The 27,253-nt window shown below is 51.7% G+C and overlaps 1 protein-coding gene across 1 annotated transcript in view; it reads left to right on the forward strand.

The window, feature by feature from the left end:
* The window catches only part of Adgrd1 (adhesion G protein-coupled receptor D1), a 127,053-nt gene extending 115,036 nt beyond the window's left edge, over positions 1-12,017 (forward strand). Inside the window, exons 23-27 of the mRNA XM_037198519.1 lie at positions 6,151-6,242; positions 7,999-8,125; positions 8,485-8,526; positions 8,804-8,896; positions 9,860-12,017. Of these exons, the coding sequence (XP_037054414.1) occupies positions 6,151-6,242; positions 7,999-8,125; positions 8,485-8,526; positions 8,804-8,896; positions 9,860-9,955 (450 nt within the window). The 3' untranslated portion in view covers positions 9,956-12,017. The remainder of the gene's footprint in view (positions 1-6,150; positions 6,243-7,998; positions 8,126-8,484; positions 8,527-8,803; positions 8,897-9,859) is intronic.
* Positions 12,018-27,253: the final 15,236 nt, after the last annotated feature.

The following is a 27,253-nucleotide window of genomic DNA, read 5'->3' on the forward strand; positions in this document are numbered from 1 at the left end:
TCTGCGGAGGCTTTGGAGAGAGCAGCCCTGTAAACTCCCTCCGGCTGCTCTAGCTAATGTGCGGTCATCTGGTGCCTTCCTGTAGAGTGGGGTGTGGTTGAAGCTGAGAAGGAGGTGCAGGCAGCCTCTCAGGCAGTGGCTCTCAACCTGTGGGTCACAATCCCTTGGGGGAATTGGAGGACCCTTTCACAGGGGTCACCTGAGACTGTCAGAGAGCACAGATATTTACGTTATGATTCATAACAGCAACAAAATTACAGTTATGAAGTAGCCACGAAAATGATTTGTTGTGGTTAGGGGTCACCACAACATGAGGAACTGTATTAAAGGGTCACACATTAGGGAGGTTGAGAACCACTGCTCTAAGGGCTCCGTGGTAACGCCTACTTCTGAGGTCAGGTTTTGGGCCACAGCCACACCTGGTGATTTACAATGTGTCTGCAGCTGTTCAGATTGCGGTGCGGAGACATTCTGCAGCAGACGCTGCAGCCTTCAGAGCCAAAGGTATTCACTACCCAGCCCGTGGCAGAAAAAGGTGGCCAATCCCCGGTGTGAGGCATGCTGTGGCTGGTCCTGCTGACTGCCAGGCCTCAGGCTGGGTGCCGGAGTAGGGGTGGGATGGCATTTTGTGTCCTCCTGAGCTATGCCCTCATTCACCCAGTAGTTCTCCGCCTTACTTCCAAATGGAGGAAGCAAGTTTTGGATGTCAAGCGTGGCCTGACCCCATTTGTGTAAAAGCTCTCCATGGGCACTTACTCTCAAGCAAGTGGGAAATGGATGGGAAAATGTGGGGCGGATACTCCTGAATGGTGGCTCCCTGGGGAGCAGTGTGGGATTACTGCCCCATGCCTAGACTTTATATGCATCTAAAAACACCCCCACAAGGCTAGCACAGTTTTAAAGATTTATTTTTATTATTTTTAATGTTGTATATGTGTATATCTCTGTGTGGGTTTATACACATGAGTGCGAGTGCGGGTCCCCAAGGAGGCTAGAAGCATTGGAGTCCCTGGAGCTGGAGTTACAGCCAGTTATGAGGTACCCAATGTAGATTCTAGGAACCAACCTCAGGTCCTTTGCAAGAGCAGTACATTCTCTTAACTGCAGAAACCTCTCTGAAGCCCAGTTTTTCAAGACAGGGTTTCTCTGTGTATCCCTGGCTGTCCTGAGACTCACTCTGTAGACCAGGCTGGCCTCGAACTCAGAGATCTGCCTGCCTCTGCCTCCTGAGTGCTGGGATTAAAAGGGTACACCCCCACTGCCAGGCTGGCCTGCAAACTTTTCAAGTGAAGCCATTTTAGAAAGTAGGATGTGTGTGTGTGTGTGTGTTGGAACATGTAGCTTTACTTGTACTAGTGATGGTTAGGCTGTGGGTGCAGGAGGTTGTGGACAGTAGCTAGTCACCTAAACCTTGATCTAAAGAGAAAAGCAGAACTGAGCCCCTCAGCATCAGGACACACCATCCAACTTGATGATGCTAAATGTAGACCTGTACAGTGGACCAGCAGTTCCCCAGGGCTTCATCTGCTCAAGGTCTTGCAAGAAAGTGCCATAGACCAGGGGTTTGAATGAAGGGAATAATTCCCTTATTGCCACTGAAGCCAGATATCCGAAATCAAAGGCTCAGCGGGTCAGTTTCCCTGGTTCCCTCTCTCCTTGGCCATTTGCCTGTGGGAGGCCATAATTCTGTTTGATTACAACCATACAAATGACCTCAGTTTAATACATCCCCACTCTGAATGCCCCACTTCAAAATGAGGTGATATTTTGTGGTTATGTGGGGGGAAGCTTGGTCACAGGGAATGCAGATCAGTCCAAAGAGCATGCACACTGCCACTCCCGTCTCCACTGAGAAGAGGACCTCAGGAAGAGAATGGGTACTGGAGCCTGTGTCCCACAGTGGCTCACTTGGTCTGTGCCTGTCCCAAAAAGGACAGGAGAACAGTGCCTCTAGGTATGAGAAAGAGAAAAGATCCTAATACTCAAAATCCTTGTCTTCCTTGAGAAGCCAAGTATAGACACATGAATGAATAATAGGCAGCTTCAGATGCAGAGCTATAGGACCATAGATTCACAGAGCCATAAGGCTACAGGCCCATAGATCCACAGAGCCACAAGTCTACAGGCCCATAGATCCACAGAGCCACAAGTCTACAGGTCCATAGATCCATAGAGCCACAAGGCTATAGGTTCATAGGTCCATAGAGCCACAAGGCTATAGGTTCATAGATCCACAGAGCCACTAGGCTATAGGCCGATAGATCCACAGATCCACAGAGTTACAGGCCCATAGAGCCACAGAGCCACGAGGCTATAGGCACATAGATCTGCAAAGCCACAAGGCTATAGGCTCATAGGTCCACAGAACCACAAAGCTATAGGCTCATAGTTCTTCAGATCCACAGAGCTACAGGCCCATACATATATAGATGCACAAAGCTACAGGCGTAAGTCCACAGATACCGACAGACACAGAGCTACAGGCCCATAGATTCATAGCTACAGACAGAATTACAGGCACATAGATCCACAGATATATAGAACTATGGGCACGCATATCTACATGTCTACACAGAATTACAGACATAGACACATTATAACTGGGCTATAGGCACATAGATCCACTGTTACAAAGAGCTATAGGCATGTAAGTCCAGAGCCACATGCAAAGCTGTACACAGAGTTCCCAGGCAGACACAAGACGCGGGGATTCTGGGACTTGACGTACCACTGGGACACTATATATTGTGTATGTGTGTACAGATGTGGATAGCTTCTCCCTGTAAAACACTGCTGCATGCCCCCCCCTTTTTAAAAAAGCTCCTAGATGATCCTGAGTTGACAGAGCTGAAGAGCCAGACCCAATCCCATAGGCCTCACCTACCATTCCTCCTTCATCCCCCAGAGGCCACCATGATCTTTTCCTGGCTCATCTTGGCCTGTGCTCGGCTTTATGTTTGTCATCCTGGTATGCAGTTCTACTCTTCTGAAATGCAGCTTGGAATCGTTTCTTTGAAGTTTGTCCCCAACCTGACAGGTCTCACAAATTGCTGCAAACCACTGCCGTTCATGTCATACAGCATCTCAACCTAATCAGGCCTTCCTAGTCCTGCTAGAATACAGGCCAGAGTGAGCAGCATGGAGCCAAGAGGTCAGACCCACTCTGCTTTGTATTTCTGCAAAATTCGAGATTATGTTGTTCGTAAGCCACTGGCTTGAATCACTACACGGATGCAGGATCACCCTCTCCCGGTGCCGCTGCCGACAGGATGGCCCAGGCATAGAAACAGATGCAAAACCACAGACATGTAGATAAGTCACTACAGAGGTGGTGGACCAGGTCTAAGGCTTCCAAATGAAACCAGACGCACCTAGGGCAGAAATAAAACCCAGAAAAAAGAATATAAAAAGAGAAACGGTGATGGGTGGGCATGGAGAAATCTGAGCAGCTTTGCTGGTGCTGAGACACTGTGTAGATCAGTCCAAAAATCCTGAAGTTCTCACCTGTCACATTTTCACGTTTGCGAAACACTCTCTCGTGAGTCAACTGCACTGTTGGTAGCCTGGTTTAGGAAGCCTGGGGACCTGGGGCTACATCTCTGGCCTTTGCTTTGAGATCTGAGATGGAATCACCTTTTATAGCGTCTGGAGAAGGTGCTGTGACCGTGAACTCATGTGGCCTGCTCATCATGATGTAGCCTCTCAGCTCACGTGAGAAGCTGGGTAGTGTGACCTCTGACCCGGCACAAGGTATCGGAATCTCTCCCACAGGCAGCATCCCACTGGCTCTTCCCCAAGCCCATCACATTCCTAAGTCACTAGAACCTAGCCCCGGTTAAATATCTTTGTGACCCCCAAGGATGCTGTTGACATATTCACCAATGATGAGTTTCAAGTAATTTTCCTTTTAATTTATAATTGCTCCAGATAAAAAAGTAGTTAGGCGATTTGATTTTTAAATTTGTAACAGACATGGTTAAGAGACAACCTTAGGAATATATGAAAAAATCTGAATATATGAACAATCTCTGCCCATGTCTACTCTTCCATCCCCCAGTATCAACTCTCCCCAAGGGGAGCAGGCTTGGTACTAGCTTCTCCATCACCATGGGTTTTCTGTAGACTGGGCACCTCCATCTGTATCTTTACTCCAGTAATATCTCCTTCTAAGGCCCTGGGGCTTTAGGCAGGAAAAAGGACCATGGCTGTGTTATAGGTATGACCTCTAGAGCCCTGCAGTCCACATCTGTAGTCCACTGGTGCATAACCAACTTGCTTTCAATCATCAGACTTTACAGGTGTGTGAGATAGCTAAGCTGTACATTCCCATAGTGAAAGGGGCAGGCTGGCAGCATGCCAGTGGGAGACGGAATAACTCTACCCTCCTAATCAGGGGGACGGCAAAAAGAATTGCATTGTTAGAAAGCCAGCACTCTGGAAATGAACCAAAGGCATACAAACAAAAAAAAAGCATTTATTATTTGTTTTTCCCCGAGAAAATCTACCGAATCACAGGAGGCCTGGAAGGGTCTGTGATTTTGTGACGAGCTGGGGCTGTTTCCTCTGCACTCTCCCTTGGTGACCCAGTGGGTGCTCTGTAGGATCTGGGACACACAGCCCGGGGCGCCATGACCGAAGACAACAGGATGCTCTCGGGTGTCAATGGCCCTGGTGGTCCGAGGTGACACCCTTGTCCCTTGAATCAGTCACCACGCACAGCTTGCTCTGACTCCTGTCACTGTCCAAGTTGGAGTATAACCTGGTCTAAAAGTCAGCGGCCCGTCACACCCACTGTCTCTTCTTGTTCCTGTCAAATGCGGTTCTCTGGCCCCTGTCATCAGTTGTAAGAAGGCTGGAGGGCAGCTGAATTACAGGACACTGCGTGACACTGTGCTAGCTGGTTATGCATTAACCTCTCTCATCTTCCCCGACCTTGGGAGGCTCTGTTGTTACCCAGGGCAACAAGGCACCAAGGGAGAGTGACGCTTACGCTTTTGTTCATGTCTGACGGCGGCAGCGTAAGCAAGAGTCTAGACAGGATAGGCGAGGTACCCATAGTGCCTCGTTTTCCCTGGCATAGCACAGACCCAGAATTGTCTCAGCTGAAAACCTCTAACAAAAGGCTCTGGATGACTGATGGGAGCCGGGAGGAGGCAGAGGGAGAGGGCTGGAGTGGAAAAATACCAGCTGGGATGAGAGCAGAGAAAGCATCTCAAGTCCCCCTCAAATCAGGCGTTCTCTGCAGAGGGGTCTCAGAATGGCTTGGGACACAGCCACCTAGGCTCACTGATGCATGCATGCATGCATGTGGCCGCAAGGCTGTGTTGTCAGAGGTCTTGACTGCAGGGCCTCTTCAGTATTGCCAGGTCTGGCTGTGCACAAGGCTGGACAGACCAGCAGCCTCCCTGGGATGCCTGATAGTGATGCCTCTGTCAGTTCTAAGGCCATGAGTCTGGAGCTGACTTCCTGATGATCTCAAAGATTTTAACACTTACGGGAATGGGCTCTGGCCACAGCATCGCTCTCACAACCCAACTGGGGGCCTCTCAAGCGGAAAGAGACTGGGGGTCACCCCCCACTGCTATTCCTACCTCGCCCCTTAACATTTCGGATTCAGGAGAGCTGCTAGCAGAGGGGCGGGGCTAGAGTGTTGGAGTCACCCAGCATGTCCCTATGTCCCCACCCTGGAGCAGGAGCAGTGCTGGGCACAGATAACCCCCCCCCCCACCGCTATGGCTGCCAAACATCATACGGGTGTGTGGGTGATGAGAGCCAGCTGCCATACATGGACCGAGCAAATGAGGCATCTCCTCTTCCTCTGGTTAGTTTGCACCAGCCAGTCTTTGGCTCATCGGGAAGCAGAGATTCCCAGGACCCACGGAGGTGTCCAGGGTCAGGCAGAGTGAGCAAACACGAGATGAGCTTTGACTGGTTCGTCCGACCCCAAAGGTCACACTCATTCTTTCCACCATGATGCTTGTGGGGCAGGCTTATGTAGCATCTGTCTTGCTCAAAGTCCAGGGACCTGCCTTGAATTTGTCCCAGCCGCGTTTGCTGCTGCCTGAGGAGTGCCTACTGTGGGGGCCATGTTCCTGTGGCCTGTGGGTGGACCGGGCCGCTCACTGCCTCCCTCCTTCTCTTCCCTCACAGGTCAACATCGTTATCCTGGTAGCCGTGACGAGGGTCATTTCCCACATCAGCACTGACAGCTACAAGATACACGGGGACCCCAGTGCCTTCAAGTAAGTTGACCCCAACTGTCCACATCCCACTGCACTGCCCATGGGGGCTACGAGAGGCTTCAGGAGGGACAACGTTGCTTCCCAGGACCAGCACCTGAGTCTCCTCCAGAGTGGCTCTGCACCTTCAAGCCCTACATGGTCAGCCTTGGTTGGTTTGGGTCCTTATTCCATGATTTACTCCTAGTGATGCAAGAGGAGGTCTCACTGCAGCCTTGGGGACCACATGAAGGTGCCCTCCTGGGACTTCTCTAGCCAGAATCTGAGATGGCTGGAGGGCGGGGAAACGGAGACTCTAGAGATGAAAATCTGACTTCTAGGTCCTGCAGCAATGGGTCCCTCCGCCCTTCACTTCCTTCACAGTGGAGAGGAAATACAAAGCCCTCTTCTTGGGATGCTGCATGAGGGAACGTTCTAGAAAGCAGTGCTCCATGCACACTGGGCTACCACTGAAGGAGAAGGGAGATCTTTGGAAGTACTCCTCCCTCCCAATGGGACTGATATGCCAGTTGAGGTTGCCTGGGTCCCTAGTATTTATCCATGGGGCCTGCCAATGGCAAATGTCAGAAAAACCTATGGCAACTGGGTGTGGCCGAGGGAGATGCAGTGACCAGGAAGGCCTGAGTCTGTAAGAGACCCCATACATGGAGATACAGTCTCCTGAGCTCAGTTCCCATTTTGTGCTTCTCCTCTTCATGCCCAAATCCACACTCTGCTCCTAGAGGCAGAACAGCAGTGGCCAGCGTCCTCTTTGGGAGAGTGTCTTCCTTCTTGTACAAGGGGGTGTGGTGGGATTATGGTGACAGTGGCCAAGCCTTGTGCCCAATGGGGTGGGATTCACTCATGGGATTCATGGACCCAAGATTCATAGTCCTCCTTGACCATAGAGGCCTGACAGCACCCTGCACCCTAAGGATCATGGCCGAGGGCCCCGTTGCAGGTGATTTGGGAGCTCCCATAGAAACAGCTGGGATGCCAGGCCGCTGGCATCCTGTAAGCGACTTTTAAAACAGTGCGTCTGGCAAAAAAAAAAACTATGAACAGGCAACAGCAAATCGATGAGATAATGATTCTAAACCCCATAAATTAACTTGACAAGTGGAGGCAGCTCTCTTGGGCTTTTTCTGCCCCTAGAACCTTCTAGGCTGTGCTTAGATGAGGAAATAAGTCCATGAGAGTCGGGAGCATTTCCTCACCTCTTCCATCTCACGGGTGGGGGAGCCGGGACTGTCCCCTGCCCACTGTGGCCTGATCAGGAGGGAGGTTGTTCTTCCACACTCCATCCCCAACCCTAAGGCTCTTCAGTGGTCATGGTGGCCACTCTGTCCCCGGCTCTCATACTCAGCCCAGGCTTTTGCTCCTATCTTAGCCTGGCACCTGCAGGACCAAGGCTGCCGCTGTGCCCAGAACATTTGCATTCCTACCACCCCCCACCCTCCCCACTTACACCCACCATCTCTCCCAGAGCCCAGCCAGGAGGTGCCTTCACCCCTACCTCTCCCTGCAGAAGCACCACCAAATGCTGGTCCTATCTGGGCTCTGTGGAGCTTCAGAGATCAGGGTACCCTGGGAAGGCAGGTTGGTGCCCCGCAGCTCTGCAGTGGAAGGCACTGCCCACTGTGCCCTCAAGCGTCCACAGACAACCCCGTCTCATTGCCCGCCAAGCCGTTTCTGCTCACAGCAGACCTGGCCCCCTAAGGTCCTCCTGGCCCGGTCCGCCTGCCCACGGCTAACGTGAATGTCACCGTCTCCGTTCCAGGTTGACGGCCAAGGCTGTCGCTGTGCTGTTACCCATCCTGGGAACCTCATGGGTGTTTGGAGTGCTGGCCGTCAGTGACCGGGCCCTGGTCTTCCAATACATGTTTGCTGTCCTCAACTCCTTGCAGGTAAGAAGAGCCTGCGGGGCCGACAGGCCGGCGACACGGACGGCTCCCATCATCCCTGTCGGGTGTGAGCACCGAGGCCCGCTTAAGGCAGAGTCTGGTGTCCTCTGCTTGGAAGTCTGGGGTGGTGAACAGGGTCTTTGCCCCTCCCTGAATTAAGCCATCTGGAAATCCCCCTTCCCTGGGGCTGCAGGCCTGAGGCTCCAGATCACAGCAAGCCCCCCCCCCCCCCGCCCCACACCCCCACACCCCCTTCCCCCGCCACCACAGTGAGCTATGCCCATGCCTCCCTCAGGCTCGAGTGACGGAGGGACCTTGTGTCAGTGTGTGGCCCTGATGTTGTCTCTCCCCTTCCTTCCCAGGGCCTCTTCATCTTCCTCTTTCACTGTCTCCTAAACTCAGAGGTATGTCCATCCCCCCCCCCCCCCGACAGCTACAAGTAGCTTTTGACTTCCATAAGGGCGTAGAGAGAAGGGTAATAACAATCCCTGTTAGCTTCTGCTTAGGAACCACTGATTCTGACGTCGATACTGGTACCAACTCCGATGCCACGCCCTTACATTGGGTGCTTGGGGCTCACACCACAGCAAGTCTTTAGAGGCTGTTGGCAATGGCCCCTGACCAAGTTTGCTAGGTCAGCTTCTGGAGCTCCCTCTCAGGCCCTTTCTTCTGCCTTTGAAGGTGAGAGCGGCCTTCAAGCACAAGACCAAGGTCTGGTCCCTCACGAGCAGCTCCGCCCGTACCACAAACACAAAGCCCTTCAGTTCCGATATCGTGAGTACAATGTGACGCGTCTTCCCGAGTCCCTTCCCTGGCTTCACTAGACCTCTTCCAAATGCCTCCCTCCTTCCCCTCACCATCCCTCAGGGCTCTAGTTAGTGTGGCTGTTACCTGGACCAGCAATCCTGGACATCAACCTGGCTGCAAGGCTGCTTCGCAGGTGGACATAGCCTCTGCTTCTGGGAGGATGCATGCTGTTGCAAGCCATTGTTTAAAATACGGAGCTCCGTCCACAGCTCCCTCTTCTCCAGGCCCCCGGGAGGGTCTAGCCTGCCATGCAGTCCACTTATCTGTCATCTGCTAACCCTTTGTTCTAGGGCAGTGCATCTCAACCTTCCTAATGCTGCCGCCCTTTAATGCAACTCCTCATGTTGTGGTGACTCCCCCCACACCCCCCACACACACACTATAAAATTATTTTCGTGGCTGCTTTGTAACTGTAATATTGCTACTGTGATGAATCATAATGCAAATATCGGATATGCGGGATATCCGATGGGCAACCCCCAAAGGGGTCGAGACCCACGGGTTGAGAAACACTGCTCTAGTGTTTCCTTCCTGGATGCCACTAGGTAAAAGTGTCACTGACTCATGGTCAATCTCCCACCTCAGCCATTTTCCTAGTGACCGTTGTCTGTCCTCTTCCTGGAAATAAACTCATAAGGGCCAAGATGAAGCTTAGTTTTGTCTTACAGTGCCCCCACCCCCCCTTTCCAAGTTCCTGGTGCATGGCGTGTTCCGTGAAGAGAGCTTACCTGACTGGTGATTGGTGATGAGCCAAGAACCTGACCTTCATGGGGTTAGAACCTGCCTGGGGCGCTCTGGTCTGGACTCTTTGGGTCTCAGAAGTGTGGTCCCAGATCCTCACATGGCCCCGGGCCCAAAGCTTGTTGTATTCCTACGGACTGAAATTCTACCTCTTGAAATTGTCTTCATACCTCCCTTTGTGCTTTGCAGGTCAACGGGACCCGGCCAGGCGTGGCATCCACAAAGTTAAGCCCTTGGGACAAGAGCAGCCTTTCTGCCCACCGTGTGGACCTGTCCGCTGTGTGATCAGGGTGGCTGCCGTTCAAAACAAGTGCCTTCCCCGAAGCAGAGAAAAAAAAAAAGCGCACCCTGCCTCCATCATGGGTCCCTCTCCCTGCTGCCTCGGCCTGGGATCGCAGCCCCGACCTATAACTGTGCAGAGTATCCTCTCTATCACTGCAGTTTGACTCAGGGTGGTGTGGCCAGCGATGACGTGGCCCTTCTTCCCTGATGTGGTCGGCACACTTCTGTCCTCTGTGCACACCAGAGTGCGATGTAGCCCATGGTGACACTAAGTGAGAACCTCCCTTGTTATCATGTGCAGAGAGCACAGTACCAGCAAGGCTGTGGTAAATGAGACGGAAGGATGCAGCTCTAAGAGGTCATAACCTCCAGCCTTGCTGGAGACTGGAAGTCCTGAGGGGTCCTTAAGGTCCTGTGTGTCTCCAGAGGGTCAACAGACGTAGCTGCATTAATGGGGGGGGGGGAGATGAGGCCAGCACTAATTGGAATATACATCTTCATGTAAGGGGACGCTAATTGGACCACCTCCCACCCTAGCTGTACACCAGTTCTGGGGTCTCTGCTTTTGCCTGTCCGGAGTCACCCACTATCCTGTGGGTGGAGCCTTGTGAAGACAGTCTAATGGAGCCACTGCCTAGGAACTGACTCAGCCTATTCCTTGCAAGCTGTGCCTCGCTGGACCTAAAGTCAGCCTTAGGTTTCAAACATGAGCCTCTCACTGTCCACTGCCTCTTTCAGGACTGAGATCCTCTGCCGGGGAACTGCCTGCATCTGCATCTCCTGGTTTTCTGGGAGGGGCGGGGTGGGGTGTAGCTACCCCTATGGTCTGCTTTCTCGTTACTTAGATATGCCACGTCTGTGTAAGAGCCAACGAGGCACCAGATCGCTTAGACATTGGATGTCCCTCATGCCATACACCAGACCAACCACCACGTGGCAGAGACTGATTTCTTTCCATCAGTGACCACACCAAGTCCCCATTCCTGGGCAGGGTGGCCACTGGAGGCCTTTGGGGTTGGCGTGAGTGGACAGAATCAGACCCAGCCCGGGGAAACGCAGTCAGTCAGTTCATGACAATTGCATGTCAACGAGATCCTCGTGTGGGTGGAACAGGCTGTGAAGGGTCAACTAGTGTGACAGGAACCTAAGCGTCTATGACAGGCACAGCTCGGATGGCCAGTCTGACCCCGATACTGGAAAACCCCCATTTCCCATGACATCCCTGAGCCCGTACCCCACCCCACCCCACTTGCTTGGCTTTAGAGCATGTTTCCACTCAGTTCTATGGATCTTGGGGGCTTTGACTGATTTCTTTTCTTGTTCTCCATTCGTAATGAAACGGTGCAAGGGCCTTGCATAGCTAGGCAAGCACTCCACACTGAGCCACACCCTAGCCCCAAAGGGTCAGCCCCCACGCAGGCATCTCTTCCAGAAGCCAGAAGGCTATAGGACCAGACTTGGTTCTGTCCAAGCCAGGACTTAAATCTATGAGCCAACCGGGCCCCTGCGACCTACCCTCCTGCAGCCCTTTTGGCCAGTGCGGCTGAGGTCATGGCGAGACTCTGTGTTTGGTGACGAGTCCTGTCTACAGAATGTGTGTGGTCACTGCTCAGCATCTCACTACTTCCCAAGCCCAAAACCAGTGACCCAGGGTCCGACCTGCCCTGCTGAGCTCCCAGTAGTGAGAACACTGTATCCCCCCCATGCATACTGGGCTCCCACTGAGGCAAGGCAGGCCAGGACTGTCTTTATTCCCAGGGGGATTCTCAGTTCCTGGCTTTTTTTTTTTAATACTCGCTCATATGTAGCTGATATATCAAGAGAAGCCAAGAGCAAATCCTGTCTCGGCTTCCCGTTTCCAGTGAGTGAAAGTGTGTGGTTTATTTATAGGCTACCTACTTTGGCTTCTGCAATCATTTATTATCTGTGTGTAATTTGGCCCCACATAAATTAGAAAGCATGGTGTGTGTGAGTAGTTTACAGCAGAGGGGAGATGATGAGTTGCTGCTATAGTGAAGACATGTTGTGGTTTTGATAAAATAAACTCTCAATGTCCTTTACTACAGTGTTGGGCTTCACAATCTGTGGTTAGCGGCACCGGAACAGGATGTTGTCACCAAAGTCTCAGTGCCTATTGTACACTCAGTATGTTCCATCCCAGGGGTCTGTATCCTGGGGCGGGGGTGTGAGCATCCCAGGGCAAACAGCAGGCTTGGGAAGGAAGGGGACAACAGAAGGAACCATCTGGCTTGGGTCCTCCTAGGCGGTTTGCTTCAATAGACAATCCTTCCAAATGTATTTCCCTCACTGGCTGCAGCACGCACCTTCTTTATTCCGCTAAAATTAGCTCTCGGTGGCAGAGTGAGGTTCAGGCTAAGGCTTGAGAGTTTGGTCGATGTGCAGTCCACCGGATGTTCAGTTTTACCAGACTTGCCTACGGCAGGTCCAACCTGCTAAATTGTAGTCACTCATTGGTCAGTGGGTTGTCACTCACAGTCACAGTAAGAGATGAACAGCAATAGCAATGATCCGACTACAGCAATGTCAGGAGAGGCGGGACTCTGATCTCTCTCTTAATGCGCGGCCTTTGTGTTTTCTTCCTAGGAGGGTGTGGGGTGATGCAATGCCCGTGAGACCAGACGACGCATGGTGATGACCTGGGCATCGTAGCATAGCCTTAGCCTCCTCGATAACCAATCACTGTTGATCTTATGACCAAGCCTGCTGAGTGACTGACAGCAGGGGAAGCATATATGGCATGGGCATGACAGGCCAACAAGCAGGGGACATATGCAGTGTGGATGCTGAACACGACTGGCTCTATCATGCATGCAGTGGGGCGTGTGATAGACGGATGGGCAGGAAGCCTACAGGATATGGATGCTGTGCATGGTGGATGGGCCAGAAGCCTCGAGGGTGTGGATGCTTCCAGCTGACAGGCAGGAGGCATATATGGGCACATCAGACAGAGGGAAGATCCACATTTCAGGTGGCTAGAACAGGACTGCGTGAGATTTTTATGGCACCCCTCAGAAGGGCATGCAGTTTTAAAAAATCAATTCTGGGATTTTTTTTGTTGTTGTTGTTTCGTATTTTTAGACTCTGGTAGACCACAGGTAGCAGAAGCTGCAAAAGACAAAGCGTAATAAGGTAAGACTGCTGCCATGTTCCTGTAGTGGACCGGCTAGTTCTTAAATCAATTAGGAATGGAAATAGTGCTTTACCCCACCCTCCCTTATTTCTCCTTGGATATCCCGCTCCTGGGACTCTGTTCTTCGTGTTAATTAGGGTTTATATCCTATCTAATCACTTTCCGATTTCTGAAGAAACTCACCATTTCCTGCAAGGAAGAGGCGTGCTGAGTACCGGCTCCCCTGTCCGCTTGTCTGAGATAGAGCTGACTTTCTCCACAGGATGATTTTGCTAGAGTTATGTAATTCAACACTGGTGTGTGTGTGTGTGTGTGTGTGTGTGTGTGTGTGTGTGTGTGTGTGTTTCTTTCAATTGCTCCAATATTACTCTCTGCCATCTTCCTGAGCAGAGTTGGTAGGAAGTTCCTCTGCAATGCTATTCTTGCTGTTCTGTGGGTAAGCTGGGCTCCCCCTCCCCCTTTCCCCACACCCTCCCCCACCTTTTGACCTAAGCAGAAGTTTACTTGATATTTGCACCATTTTAATGACACATCTTGGTTGACTTTCTAAGTGCACGGGCGTGTGTGTGTGTGTGTGTGTGTGTGTGTGTGTGTGTGTGTGTGTGTGTGTGTTGTTCCATGAGGCCTTCCTGTATCTGTGGTTGGTGTGTTGGGACGTTCTCAGTCATTACCATTTATCTTATTCATTTTAATTTAAAACATTATTGAAAAAATCTGTATGGAAATGGGTCTTTTGCCTGCACGTATGTCTGTGCACCGTGTGTGTGCAGTACCCAAGGAGGCCAGAAGAGGGCATCAGTCTCCTGGAGCTAGAGTTACAGATGGTTGTGAGCTACCATGTGGGTGCTGGAGATGCAACCCCAGGCCTCTGCAAGAGCAGAAAGTGTTCTTAAGTGCTGAGCCATCTCTCTAGCTCTTCTCTCTCTTTTTGAAATTACGTTGAGAGAGACAGAGACACAGAGCCAGCCTATGCTGGAGCTCATTGTGAAATCAGAGGACAATTTGCTGGTGCTGATTTTCTCTTTCCATCATGCAGGTTCTGGAGATCAACTCAGGTTGTCAGGCCTTTACCAACCGAGTCACTCACTGGTCTAGTCACTATTTTTACACACACACACACACACACACACACACACACACACACACACACACACACTGCAGTCTCTTCCCAGGTTCCCATGGCTTCCTCTTTCATAACTGCCCCCCCAGTCCCCACTCCCAGTGCTTTTAAAAGCACCTTCTCATCTCTGTTTCTGTTTGGGGAGTTTCTTAGTCTGGTTCCAAACTACCCACTCCTTCCCTGGCTGTCTGGAGTCTCTGTGGCCGCCAGAGGCCTCCCATGTGGGATGGCTTTAAGTAGAGGGATGGTCACTTTTATGTCTGCCTGTTGACCTCTCCCATCTGTCTTGCATGCTCTGTTCCTTTTCCACGATGCCGCTTAAGATATTAACCACAGAAACTTTATTCATTATTTGTTTTTTAAGCCAGGGTTTCACCGTGTAGCCCTGGCTGTCCTGGAACTGGCTCTGTAGACCAGGCTGGCCTCAAACTCAGAGACCGGGCTGCTGAGTGCTCGGATTAAGGTGTGTGCCACTACTCTGGGCTCCATCTCTGTCATTTCACCCTTTCTAGGGACTGGTATGGCAGCCCCTCAGCCCCAGAGCTACAAGTGGCTGTCCTTATTTCCCAGGGACCCTGCGTTGTCAATTCCAGAGCCCACAGATGGTACAGAGAAGTTTCTAGCTAGAGCTGGTCGGTGAGGATGGCTGAGAGAGACCCAAGTCCCCGACTGGGGCACAGCTGCTCTTGGATGCATCATAGAACCCTCTCTTGGATGCACCATGGAGTCCCTTTGGGGCTACTGCTGGGAGAGAATGGGGCCCCTGGCGGGTCACTGCAGAGGCCCCAGGATAGTACTAAGGCCGGAAGGACTGCACCACACACCATCTCTGGCTTGGAGCTGAGGCAGGGATCTGGGGGTGCCACCTGTGGCCCTTGTAAACTGCAAGCCGTCAGCAGTCTCTCTCCCTTAGGAAGGTGCACTTAGAGGAGATTTAATCGGGAAGGAAGGATGGGCCTAATGGAGTCTGCCCAGGGAACCAGGATCCTGGCGCCTCCTGCCTCCAGCTCAGCTGCTCTGTAATTGGCCCCACAGCCCCTTCCGCATCCTTTGGGTTTGCAGCTGTGAACTCAGCTACGCTGCATGAAGCCTCCCACTCTGTGTTCCCCGCCCGCTTTTGCAGCTCTCCGGGCTTCCTTGTGTTCATTCTCAGGGAATGGTCACCCGCTTCTCTTGCTGTGTGCTGTGGATGGACATTGGCCAGGTTCCTTCCACACGGGCTGGGGGCTGGTGCACACGACATCCTTCCTCTCCTCTGGCCATGCTGGGAGAGCGTCCGGGTACATTTCAGGATGCAAGCCATGGTTACTGTGACTCCATGTGAAGCCGGTACCCAAGCAGGGAGGGGTCCGGGGCAGTCAGACTAGAGTCAGATGGGATGGTGGCCTTCCTGCCACGGGCTGATGGGATGTGGACATGGAGGCTAGAGCTCCAGCAGCCATGGTGGAACTTCAGAGAAGCCTAACACAGAGGGTATCCTGGAGACAGGACAGAGCATGCCCGTCCCCCACAGTCGTAAACACAAGGCCAGCCCTGCACTGTACTCTCCGCTTAGCTTTGTTAGGGAAGCGAGCTTTTGTCCTGCCTCAGCGCCTATGGCACTCACAGCTGGCTCACCCTCCCTCTGACTCACCCGTCACTAGAGGAGTGATTTCTGGCCATGTGTGGGCTGACTGCGGAGAGCAGTTCCCTGCAGCTGAACCCCAGTGTACAGGAGGCCCACAGTCCCCGGTGGCTTTCCCTCTCTGTGTGCCACAAGCACTTAGCCTCCCATGGCCATCCCCTAAGCATGCGGTGTACCCAGGGGTCCCGTGTGTCCACCCCTTCATTGTGCGGTATGCCCCTTAGTTCCCTGTGGTCCCTGCTGTGTCCCAGTAGAAGATGATCATCTCAGTGGGGTGCACCATGATGCAGAGCCCCAACTCTTGTAGGCAGTGGGTCTACAAGTCCCCCCCCCCCGAACTTCTAGACGTGTTGTGCACTCACCCAGGACATCCATCCAGCCCTTGTAGGTATAGGAGCCTCTAGGGAACAAGGACTTCTCCAGCCCTCTTCAGCCTCAAGGGAGAGCTAGTAAGTCCCCTGCTGTCCCCTGGCTGCCCCATGAGTTTCCTCAGCAGTTGGACAACAGTGGACAATGGCAGAGTGTGCCAGCAGGTACATTGGCAGTCTGTCTGTGCTCTTCCTCGCCTGCCTGGCCGGGTGCTGACTTGAGATGGTGTCATCCGTTTCCTCTAAAACTTAGTGACAAAGTGTCATGGCAGTGTCCCTGGAGATGCTTCTGATTTCCTGCTGAGCTGTGATCTGTCTGTGCCTTTTCCAACCATTGCTGGCTCCATTTTCCACAGGTTCCCAATTGGGCTTCATGGTGCCCTAAGGAAGACCCCAAGGGGTATAACACAATCTAAAAGCTGGGAGGCTGGGAGCAGGGACATAGCTTCGAATACCCAGGGACTCTTGATGACATCACCATGAATTTGAGGCTCTGTATTTCTTTTCAGTCCCTCACCTACCTGGCTCAAAGTTCTCAGGTCCATTGTCACTTCCTGGGGACATCTTCCCTGGACCTCTGTGCCATATCTTCAGGGCCTGACATGCTTTTCCTTCGTAATGTCTGCTGGCTTAACTTTTACATTGTTGGGAAAGTCTCAGGCCTTATTCTGAGTCCTCTGCAGGTGGGAGACACCCCAGGGGCCAGAGTGTTCTGTCCTGCAACATTCACACCTCCAGCAACACAGAGCCTGGACACGGTAGAAACTTAGAAATGCACGCTGAGTGACACATGGGCACCGCTCCACCCAGGTCCTCGCTGGGCTCCTAGTGTGAGTTTCATGCGCCATGAGAGACAGTCAATGAGCTGTAACAAGCACATAATTACCCTCCAAGGGGCCCGTGTCCCCTTTCCTCCTAACTACATTTGCGCATTATGGGCTTGTAATTAAAACGATGGTGAGTATCACGGCACAGACCACGCACAGGAGGTGAGGGATAGAAGATGGCGCTGGAGGGGGCACCCAGAATGCTGGGAACTGCGACACAGCTCTGAGACATGCACTTTGTTCTCGGGAACTAAAATTGCCTTTGATGTCCTCTGAGAGCTTTAATGCATTTTTAATTCACGCAGAACCCCACTTCTTAGCTCTCCTTGAGAGAGAGAGAGAGAGAGAGAGAGAGAGAGAGAGAGAGAGAGAGAGAGAGAGAGAGAGAGAGAGAGAGGGCGCATCGTGGATAGGAGAGCTGAGGGACAGTTTAGGCAGTCATTAGAAGGGATGGGTCTAGCTCCCAAGCCTGTCCCACAGAGTATAGCCATGGGGTATCTGAAATCCACATGCACAGAGTGGGATACCAGAACCTGGGTAGTAGTGTTGGCAGCCAGAGAGCCCAACACTCAGGTCGTGCTGTGGGCCACAGGCCATCATCTGTACTAGAACTGGGTCCTCTCATTCCTGGATCCCCAAACTTCAGACTGGGACCCTGGGCAGTTCAGATGGCAGGATCCCATCTGCTCCTTTGTCCTTACACCCTACTTTAAAGACAGGGAAATTAACCGGCTAGTTATACACCCAGGAAGCCAAGGATTCTGAATCTATTTGCATTGTGCCAGACACTCGGTGAGTCAAAACCCCCAAGGTAAACTGCCTTCCTACAAACCTGGGTCTGATACCCTGCGCCTGTCCCATGGTTCAGGAAAGGGCTTGGATCAGACAGTCTCACACTGGAGTGCCTGGTACACAGCAGCCTCCATCACTGCACTCCTCTCAGGGACCCAGACTATCCATGGTCCACAGTCTCCCCAGCGTCAGTGTGGCGAGTGCTGGGAGATAACACAGCTGTATCACTTTACCTGGAAAGACGCATAGATGGACAGCCAGGAGCAGCATCACTCCCGCGGTTCACCAGCGGCATCCTGAGGGTCCTTTAATAATGCAGGAAGCAGGTGTTTTCTCACGCAGTGCCAGCCAAGTTGAAACTTCCAGAGGCTTCCTGGGACCTGTGCTCCCTCACATCTGGACTCAGCAGTTACACATCCTGGTTGTGGTGCACTTCCAGGAAGAGCGGGGCGGGGGGGGGGGTACTGAGGGAAGCCTGAGCAGCAGAACGCAACAGAGAGATTTATGTAGATGTCAACCAGGACTGTCTGCATAAGCATATTTTTTAATCTCGGAAATAAAGGCTTTGATGCACCATTGACGCTGGGAGATAAGGCAACCCTGGTGGATTATGTGTGCATGCCCACTAACTACAGGCTATGCGGAGTCTGGGCATGCTCTCCTGGGTGACAGGTGGGCTTCCCATGTATATCATGTTGAGGTGTGAGCAGCTTCTGTGTGTTGTCCACATCATTTGGGTCTAAGCTTCCTTGTCAATCAGAATGTGTCACACCATCTTGAGTCCCTTGTACATGTCTTCGTGTCGAAACTTATCTGGGGCGTCTGTTTCTTCCTGTCTTACCCCGTGTGTCTCACGGTTGAGCACGGGCCTGATATGGGTGGGTTTTGTGCATTTCCTGTATATGGTTTCTCCGTGTGTGTCGTTTTAGGGTCCCTGTGTCTGCCTTGACATGTTCTCACTGTCGCATGTAGGTGTGACTCTGCGGGTCACTTACATGCACTATGCTCTGGGACTCCAGCATGTGCGCTCCCTGCAGCTCACCTGGGGTGATGAGTGTGTCACTTATCTATGTTCTCTTGGTGACCCAGATGCACCACTCCCATGAATGGTGCCCACAAGCGGTTCCCTATGGTACCCCACTCTCTCCAAATGGTGTAGGGTGAGCAGAGGTGAAGGCTTCAGGGGACCCCAGTTCTTCAGCTCTTTCCCATGGGTCTCTAGTATAACTTGAGGAGGCTAACAGTGTCACCAAGGCTGGTGTCCCACCTCCCGACCTTCTAGACAGCACTTGCTTCAGCTCTCAGGAGCTGGGCTCTGAGGCTAAGCTCACCCTCCTCTCACAGGGACGGTCTGGAAGCCTGCTTGCGTGTGGCGAGGCACTCTGTGAGGACAGGCCCTGGGCAGCAATGTCTTCTCGGTCAGAACTCTTCATGGACTCCGGCCCCAGTGGGCAGACCCTCTCCCGCCGGCTCCTTTTTCTCGGTCTGACCAGGACAGATGCAGAGAGCCCAGATGGGGGATGAGGTCTTGGGTCCTGCTTTAGGGAACAGCATCCTTTGGGGGGGAGAATTAAGGTTTCTGGATAACCAGTGTTTTTCTGCCTCCTCCTCAGGGTGGGCATAAAAGTGCAGAAGTGAATAAATGGCCCCTCTGGACACCGACTTCCCCAGTGCCCTCATGCCAATGACAGCTTCATTCAGGAGCCTCCCCCCCACCCACCCCCACCCCCATCTCCTCTCACAGAGGGGAAACTGAGGCTTGAGAACTGAAGTTCAGTGTTGGCACAGCTGGGGGACAGGAACAAAAGCTACCACCTCAGATGTGTTCAGGAAATGGAAGGGGAGGGGCTGGCTCTCAGAATCAAGTCTCTACAGAGCAGGCGTGGCTCCAGATAGGCTGGGAGTGATGGGGGTTGGAGGTGAGGGGGTAGGCGGGGCTTCATGACGTCATCAGGACCGAGCCCAGTTCTTCCATCTCAGCTGTTGCTGTAGCTTCTCAGGCTTTGGCTTCAGGCTCCGGAAGCCGTGGCCACTGTGCCAGGATGGCGCTGGTCACCCTTGCTTCCTCCCAGACCCAGCTCCTGTCAGATCTGGGGCAGGTCTGAAGCTCACTCTGATTGGTAGTGAGCCAGTCTCTAGAGCCAGAGCACAGCACGTGGAAAGTGTGAGAGTCTTTTCCACCAACCCTCGGGCAAATCATATTTACTGGGATTGGACTGGCTGGACCAGGTGACCATCTCCGCACCAATCAGAGCCAAAAGGCATGGGCCACAGGCCCCTCTTTGGATCAGAGATGCCCACCAGGGTCTCAGGGTCCCAGAGACCCAGTATAAAGATTTTTCTAGAAGAAAAAAATGATGTCCTTCACAGAACTAAACTCTGTTCTGTTGGCTGGAAAGTCTCTGTCTTAGTTAGGGTTTCTATTACTGTGAAGAGACACCATGACCACAGCAACTCGTATAAAGAAAAACGTTTCACTGGGGCTGGCTTACAGTTTGGAGGTTTAGTCCATTATCATCAAGGTGGGACATGGCGCCGTACAGGCAGACATGGTGCTGGAGAAGGAGCTGAAAGTTCTACATCCCGATCAGCAGGCAGCAGAAGGAGACTGTGTGCCACACTGGGTGGAGTTTGAGCACAGGAGACCTCAAAGCCCGCCCCCACAGTGACACACTTCCTCTAACGAGGCCACACCCACTCCAACAAAGCCACACCTCCTAACAGTGCCATTCTCTATGAACCAAGCATTCAAATACAAGAGTCTATGGGGGCCACACCTCTTCAAACCACCACAGCCCGCCCCCCACCTTCAGGACCCTGGTCATTAAGGGGGGATAGAGCCTAGGCACCTGCTTCTCACTTTCAGTCAACCCCCATTAATCAGAGCCCATCTAATTACCTTACATACCCAGTGCTTGCCTGTGTCTACAGAGCTGCCAGGCTCCCTCAGACCCAGCCATGGCATGGCCCTCTTAGGACGCACCTGGGTAACATCCCTGTGTGGTGGAGTACTGAGTCCCAACCCAAGTACTTCCCCTCACTTCCCACACCCACTACCAATGGAATAGGCTGCGATTGGGTGGGTCCCCAGGCCCTGAGTGGATTTGGAGTTTGTATCCTAAATGCTTAGTATACAGCCTCGGAAGCTGACAGATCATCCACCACTGAGCCGGGATATCAGAGAGCTGCAGACTGTGTACGTGTGCGCTGGTGTGAAACCCTAGTCCCGGGATTTTCTGCTTCATTCGGGAACCAGAAACACAGCCTAATGACATCCGGTAGCTTTGAGACACACGCCGAAGGTGGTGGGCTCTCGGTGGAGTCTCCAGGGAGCAAATGGGATTGCAACAGCTACAGTTCTTTCCAGAGGAGTGGGTGGGGGGCACAAGCCCCATGGAGAGATCTGAGGCTTTACAGAGAGAAAGAGCCCAGACCCTATGGCCCTCGGGCCACCACATCAGCCGTTAGGCGGCAGGACCCAGAACGTGTCTGACTGAAAAGGGAGGGAGCAAGTCTCTGTGAGGCTCTGAGTGTCAGCCTTCCTCAATATGAGCTTCTCAAGCTCCCCTCATATCTGTGGGAGCTGCTTCTGCCTCTGAACCCCATGGCGGTGGGTGTAGCCACTGGAGAATTTATTCCATTCCGCTGGTAGTCTACCCCTCCTGAAATAAAGGGTGACTGTATTGAGGCTGTATTGGTTCTTCTTGAGGTTGCAGGTGCAGAGACATCTGACTTTTGGGGTGTGCTCCATCCTAGCCCCTCTTATTGGCAGTGGAGATGGTAGTGGCCTGGTCCTGCACTGACCACACTGAGCACAGAATCTCTCTCATCAGTTGGAGACGGGCAGGTAGTATGGCTAGGAAGTTGTTCTCATTTCCTTCCTGTGCCTGAGAAAAAACACTCTGACCTAAAGCAACTTGGGGAAGGAAAGGGTTTATTTGGCTTACACTTCCAGGTCATAGTCTGCCACTGAGGGAAGTTGGGGCAGGAACATAAACAGAAACTCAAGGCAGAAACCGTGAAAGAACATTGCTTGCTGGCTCAGTCACTCACTCATGCTTACCTAGTCTTCTTGTACAACCTAGGACCACCTGCCCGGGGAATGATACCACCCACAGTGGGCTGACCCTTCTACACATTCCCACAGGCCAAAATGACCTAGACAGTTCCTCAATGGAGGCTATTTTTTTTTCCCTCAGATGACTCTAGGCTGTATTACATTGACAGTTAAAGTTAACTAGGGCAGAAATGGACACCACTTTTTAAGGACAGATATTTGGAAATCATGATGGCCACGACCCTCTTCAGCATCTGTTACCAAAGAAGGCATATCTTGTGACGGAAAAGAAGCATGGCCAGAAGGAAAGTGACACATGTCCTGCAGCATGCCTTTGGCTCTGCTGTTCCCAGGTTTCGCTATCACTCAGTGTCCTACATCCCGGGGCTCAGAGCTGGAAGTCAACATGTTGCAGGCTCTTGTGTAAGGATTAGAGTCTATCATTTGCATCTGGCATGTCTGATTCGTTAGTTCTGCTGTGTTTATTCCGTATCCTTTCCAATCATTCTTTGAAAATTTCATGTATATTTCATTTTTTTGCTTTGAAGACCCCTGGAGAAATTGACAAAGCTCCACCCAGGGAGGTTCTTCAAGATGGCAATGGATGGTGGTGGTGTGTGTGTGGGGTGCGGGCTGCGTATCCCAGGAGAAGAAACCAGGAAGTCGAGGCTTAGGGTGGGAACACAGTGTGTGTTGTGTGTGGGGGGTTGGAGCTGCTGCAGAGAAAGGGGTAGGAGATGGGAATGGGCACCAGTGTTAACAGGAGAAAGCCCTCTGCTTCTGTGGAGATGAAGGAGTAAAGATAAGATCAGGTTTGAAAGAGACTGATTTAAAAAGACATTTTCCTGGACATAGATTGCACGCGAGGTTACATGCCAGAAGGGCCCTCAGATGTTCACTTAACCTTCTCTGGGCTTAGAGAGGTGAAGTCATCCCCAGTGCCTGAAAGCTAAGCTTTGGCTTAAAATACCTATTCCTAATTTTCTTGGACAGCTGGCCCTGTTCTCAGTGGCCATCCTTGACAGGCATAGACTCTCTCACACTCAAAAGGGACCAGCTCGGCCAACATCTGTCCACTGTACTCTAGGAACCCACATCTGAGGGCATCCTGAGGATCTCACTGCACCTAGACACAAGTTCAGTGATGGACCTTTGGAAGCTGTTGCCCTTGGGAAGTTTGACCTTCAAGTCAGACGAGGTGGGCAGAGAAGTCCTCATCAAGTCGTAGGGAAATGGGGTCAGGACAACCTCCACCTTAGTCCGCTCATGGTGCTGTGGTGGTTGGCGGAATAATGGTCCCTTAGATGTCCATTACAATCCCTGATAGAATTCTGCCCTTACTCCAGTTGTGTGGCCGCACACGCTCAGTCCAGGAGTTAAGCAAAATTTGGCCTTGTGTCTTACGTCATCACTGTGCGCTGGCGACTACCATGGTCAAGCAATCAGCACATGCATGGTGTAGCTCCATACTGGGAGCCCTTAAAAGCTGGACGCAGGCTCCACCCTCTCTCTCTCTCTGCTCTGCTCTGCTCCCTCTCCCCCCACCCCACCATCTTTCTCTCTCTTTCCTCTCCAGGCCTGGCTCTCCTCTCTCCTCCCCCCCCTTCCTCCTAATAAAGCTCTTAATACTGATACTGGGTTCTGTCGTGACCGTGACCTTTCCACTGGTAACCAGCACCATAACCCGAGCCTTTTATCTTTCAATTCCCAGAATCTGTAAGGATATCCCCAATCTGAGGAAAGATACTCTGTGACTAGGGCTGTGGAACTCGAGATCACGGGGAGCTTGATGGACCCAGGGTGGACCAGTGTCACCACATGAGTCCTTCTGGTAGGACAATCATTCCCAGATGGAGCACACCGATGAACCAGAATGAAGAAATAGCTTAGAGAACAGAGGAGATGTAAGCCACAGTGAACACAAGGGCCCAGAAAGTTGGTAAAACCACAACTGGTAGCCATCAGGGAAAAGGAACCACAGTGTTAAACCCTCAGGCACTGAATTCTCCAACACGATCAGGGCTTCCCCTCAGGTCTCCAGAGAGGCCAGCAACTTACTGACATTTTGCCTTGAGCTGTGCGGCTTCTGTGTCCGATTTCTGATCTATAAAATGGCAAGAAAACACACGTCCATTCTCTGAGCCTCCAAGTCAGTGGTGATTTTTGAAGGTGGCCATGGGGAGCTGATGCGGGAGACCATGTTTCCGAAAGTAAAGGAAAGCAGCTCTCAGCTTGTAGAGCCAAGCTGGCTGCCATCCCTGAGGCTGAGCGTGTGTGTGTGTGTGTGTGTGTGTGTGTGTGTATGTGTGTGTGTGTATCATTGTCAGGGCCACGTGGAGCTGACCTTGAGATCGCCGGGAGTCAGGTGTGAGAAGGGCGTGTCCAAGAGGGATCAGCATTAGCAGCCTGCAGAGTCCTGACAGGTCCACCAGCTGAGCCAGGACCGTGTGAGTCCCCACCTTTTGGACAACGCTGCCGTTTCTAAACAAACTTGGTGGGCGCCCAGCAGTCCCCTTTCGGCACAGAAAGCTCTTGGATCTGCCAGAGTGCTTTCGTTTTCTGTTCCGATTACTGTGTTTTGTGCTTTTCCCCGTCCTGGCTGTGAAAACCATACATCTAAAGATTGATTTTGTTAAGAAAACTGCTCTTTATGATCCGGGCTTTCACACATTCACGGGCTCTCGGGGGCCATTTATCCTCTCGCTGGCAGGCCTGAGCTACACACCATCACTTACAGAGCAGCGGGGAATTCCTCTCTGTCATCACCGGTTCAGGCGTGAGTCCTGGAACACTGTCTGCACCCTGTGGGGAGAGGCAACATCCTTTCTGGAGCCCACATGGATTTGGTGATGACAGCCTGTGTCCAGGACAAGACCTTGGCTGGGAAGGCCCCGGACTTTGACCCCTTTGTCTGAGATACTACCTCACCACTGGCTCCTGTGACGGCACCAGGTCCGGGCCTCTCAGGTGTGGGGTGCAAGTGGAGAGCAAGGCTAAGTTCTGTGAATTAAACTCACGCGGCAGAGATTCAGGGAAGGCAGAGGCAGTGAGATGTGATGAGGTGACATCTGCTCAGCCGGAGTCCCAGCTGGAGGCTAATTTGACTTCATCTAAAATATTTTGAATTCTATTTCCAGATAATTAATGCTTTCTCATCCGTGTGTCAAACCTCAGCTGGGCCCCTTGGTGTCCAGCCTCAGCCATCGGCATCTCCTTGCATCTGGGAGGTGAAGCCACAGCCCTTCCATAATAGTGGGCTGGGTGACTGGGGCAGCAGATGAAATGGGTAGGATCTGGCAGGGGGAGAGATAGGCCCAGCTGTAAGGGTGCTCTGATGAACTGGGGTTCACTGATGTAAGCTTTATGCAAGGGCATCTGAAAATGAGAAGAAGAGGAGAAAGGAGGTGCTCTCAGTAACACAGTGATGATGGACAGGGTTGGAAACAGGATGGAGGATGCAGGCACCATGATCCAGCTGGACCCAATAGATCAGGAACACACTGCCAACAGCCATAGGATGCGTGCCCGTGTGGAGCATTATCCAGGATAGACCTTTGTTTTGTCCATATTTCACACAATTAACAACACAGAGTGGAAGAGAGAGAGAGAGAGATAGGAGAGAGATAGGAGAGAGAGAGAGAGAGAGAGAGAGAGAGAGAGAGAGAGAGAGAGAGCCCAGATGCACAAACATGGAGCCACAAGCTTTCAGGAGCTGTTAGAAGAAGAAGTCCTGGGGGAAATACCTTTAAAATAAAATAAAGAAGAAGGAGCAAAAATAAAAAGACACCAAATTTCTGGACTGCAGGGAAAGCCACTTTGCCAGCAATGTGAACAGCAATGTTAAAACAGAGAGGTCAAATCCGTGATCTGACTTCATACTCTAAAGATGAGCAAAGTAAATCCAAAACCAGTGGGAGAGAGGGAACAAAGAGCACAGCAAAGATAAAACAGAAAAATCAACTGGTTCAGTAAAACAAACAAACAAACAAACAAACAAATTCCAAACAGTTGGGGACTGGCGAGATGGTCCAGTGATTAAGAGTACATACTGCTCTTGAGTTCATTTTCAGCATGGGAGTCTGGGGGCTCACAAGCATGTGCCACTCCAGCTCTAAGGGATCTGCCGCCCTCTTCTGGCCTCCTTGGGCACCTGCACTCATGTTCACTCACACACAAGCAGAATTAAAAATAAAATCCTTTTAAAGAACTGCTAAGTCTCTCTTTCTCCCCCCCACCCCCCCACATTAACAAACTCAGCAAAGTGGCAAGGAACAAGATCAACACAAAACCCAGCTGTTCCTGCACAATCAGCCAAGAAAAATCTAAAGAGCAATTAGGAAACAATTCTGTTTATTGCAGAAGCTAAAGGGGAACAATGTATACAAATGTATCTCACTCTAACCAAGCAGGAGGAAGAGTTACACCTGGAAGGCGCCAAACCCCTGCAAAACATCATGAATATGCCGCTCAACTACCCACCTCCAAATCATGCAATTTTTGAAGTTTTATCTTTAAAAAAAAAAAAAAAAAAACACAGAGAGAGAAAAGGGAACAATAGCGGCTGAAAAGACAGCTGAGGGAAAATGGGAAGTTGAAGTTTGAGCAATTTTAGTTTTCTGTCAGGTGTAAATTAAAAAGAGCCCAAAGTGAGCTGACTGCAGACTCATGAGCCTGTCTCCTTCCTCGGGAAGGTGAGCCAGAGAAATGAGATATGAAGAGGAGAAATGGATGCGCTGACTGAACGCTAATAACCCATAGGCGATGCGTGAAAGGCAGGATTTATGAAACCAGAATATCAATTTCCATGTTAAAAAAATAACAAATAGTCTCGCCCAGCTCCTGTGATTATCCTAAAATGGACGTTTAAATATTGGGACTGAAATGATAAGTAAGGCTGGTTTGGGGAGAAAAGTGAATATTAACATAAATAATTATGGAGGCCAGAGCTCTATTTCTGAGGGAGGGGGCATTGTCTGATTAAAGCCTTGCATCCCAGCACCTCGTTTACTGACGGACACGCCTCGACAGCTCAATGGATTCCCAACCCCGCACCCTTGACTGTCTGTCAGCACTGGGGAAGTTGGTAATGATCCTACTTAGGAAGAGTCTGCTGTGTGGACCCGCACTGAGGGCTACTGAAGGATGCTTGTATTTGACCTTCCCTCAGAGCTCTGGGTACCAATGTCAGCATTTTAGCAAGAGGAGAACTGAGGTACAAAGAGGTGACCCCTGTACGGCCACCTAGGCAGTGAGGCTGACTCCAGGATTCATACGGGACTTGCCTCCTCCTCAAGCCGGATAACGAACACCAGGGCCGTGCCTCAGAGCATAAGTAGCCAGGATAGCAATAACATCAAGGTGA

This window comes from Peromyscus leucopus, chromosome 23 (assembly GCF_004664715.2).
Source record: "Peromyscus leucopus breed LL Stock chromosome 23, UCI_PerLeu_2.1, whole genome shotgun sequence".
Classification (NCBI taxonomy): domain Eukaryota; kingdom Metazoa; phylum Chordata; class Mammalia; order Rodentia; family Cricetidae; genus Peromyscus; species Peromyscus leucopus.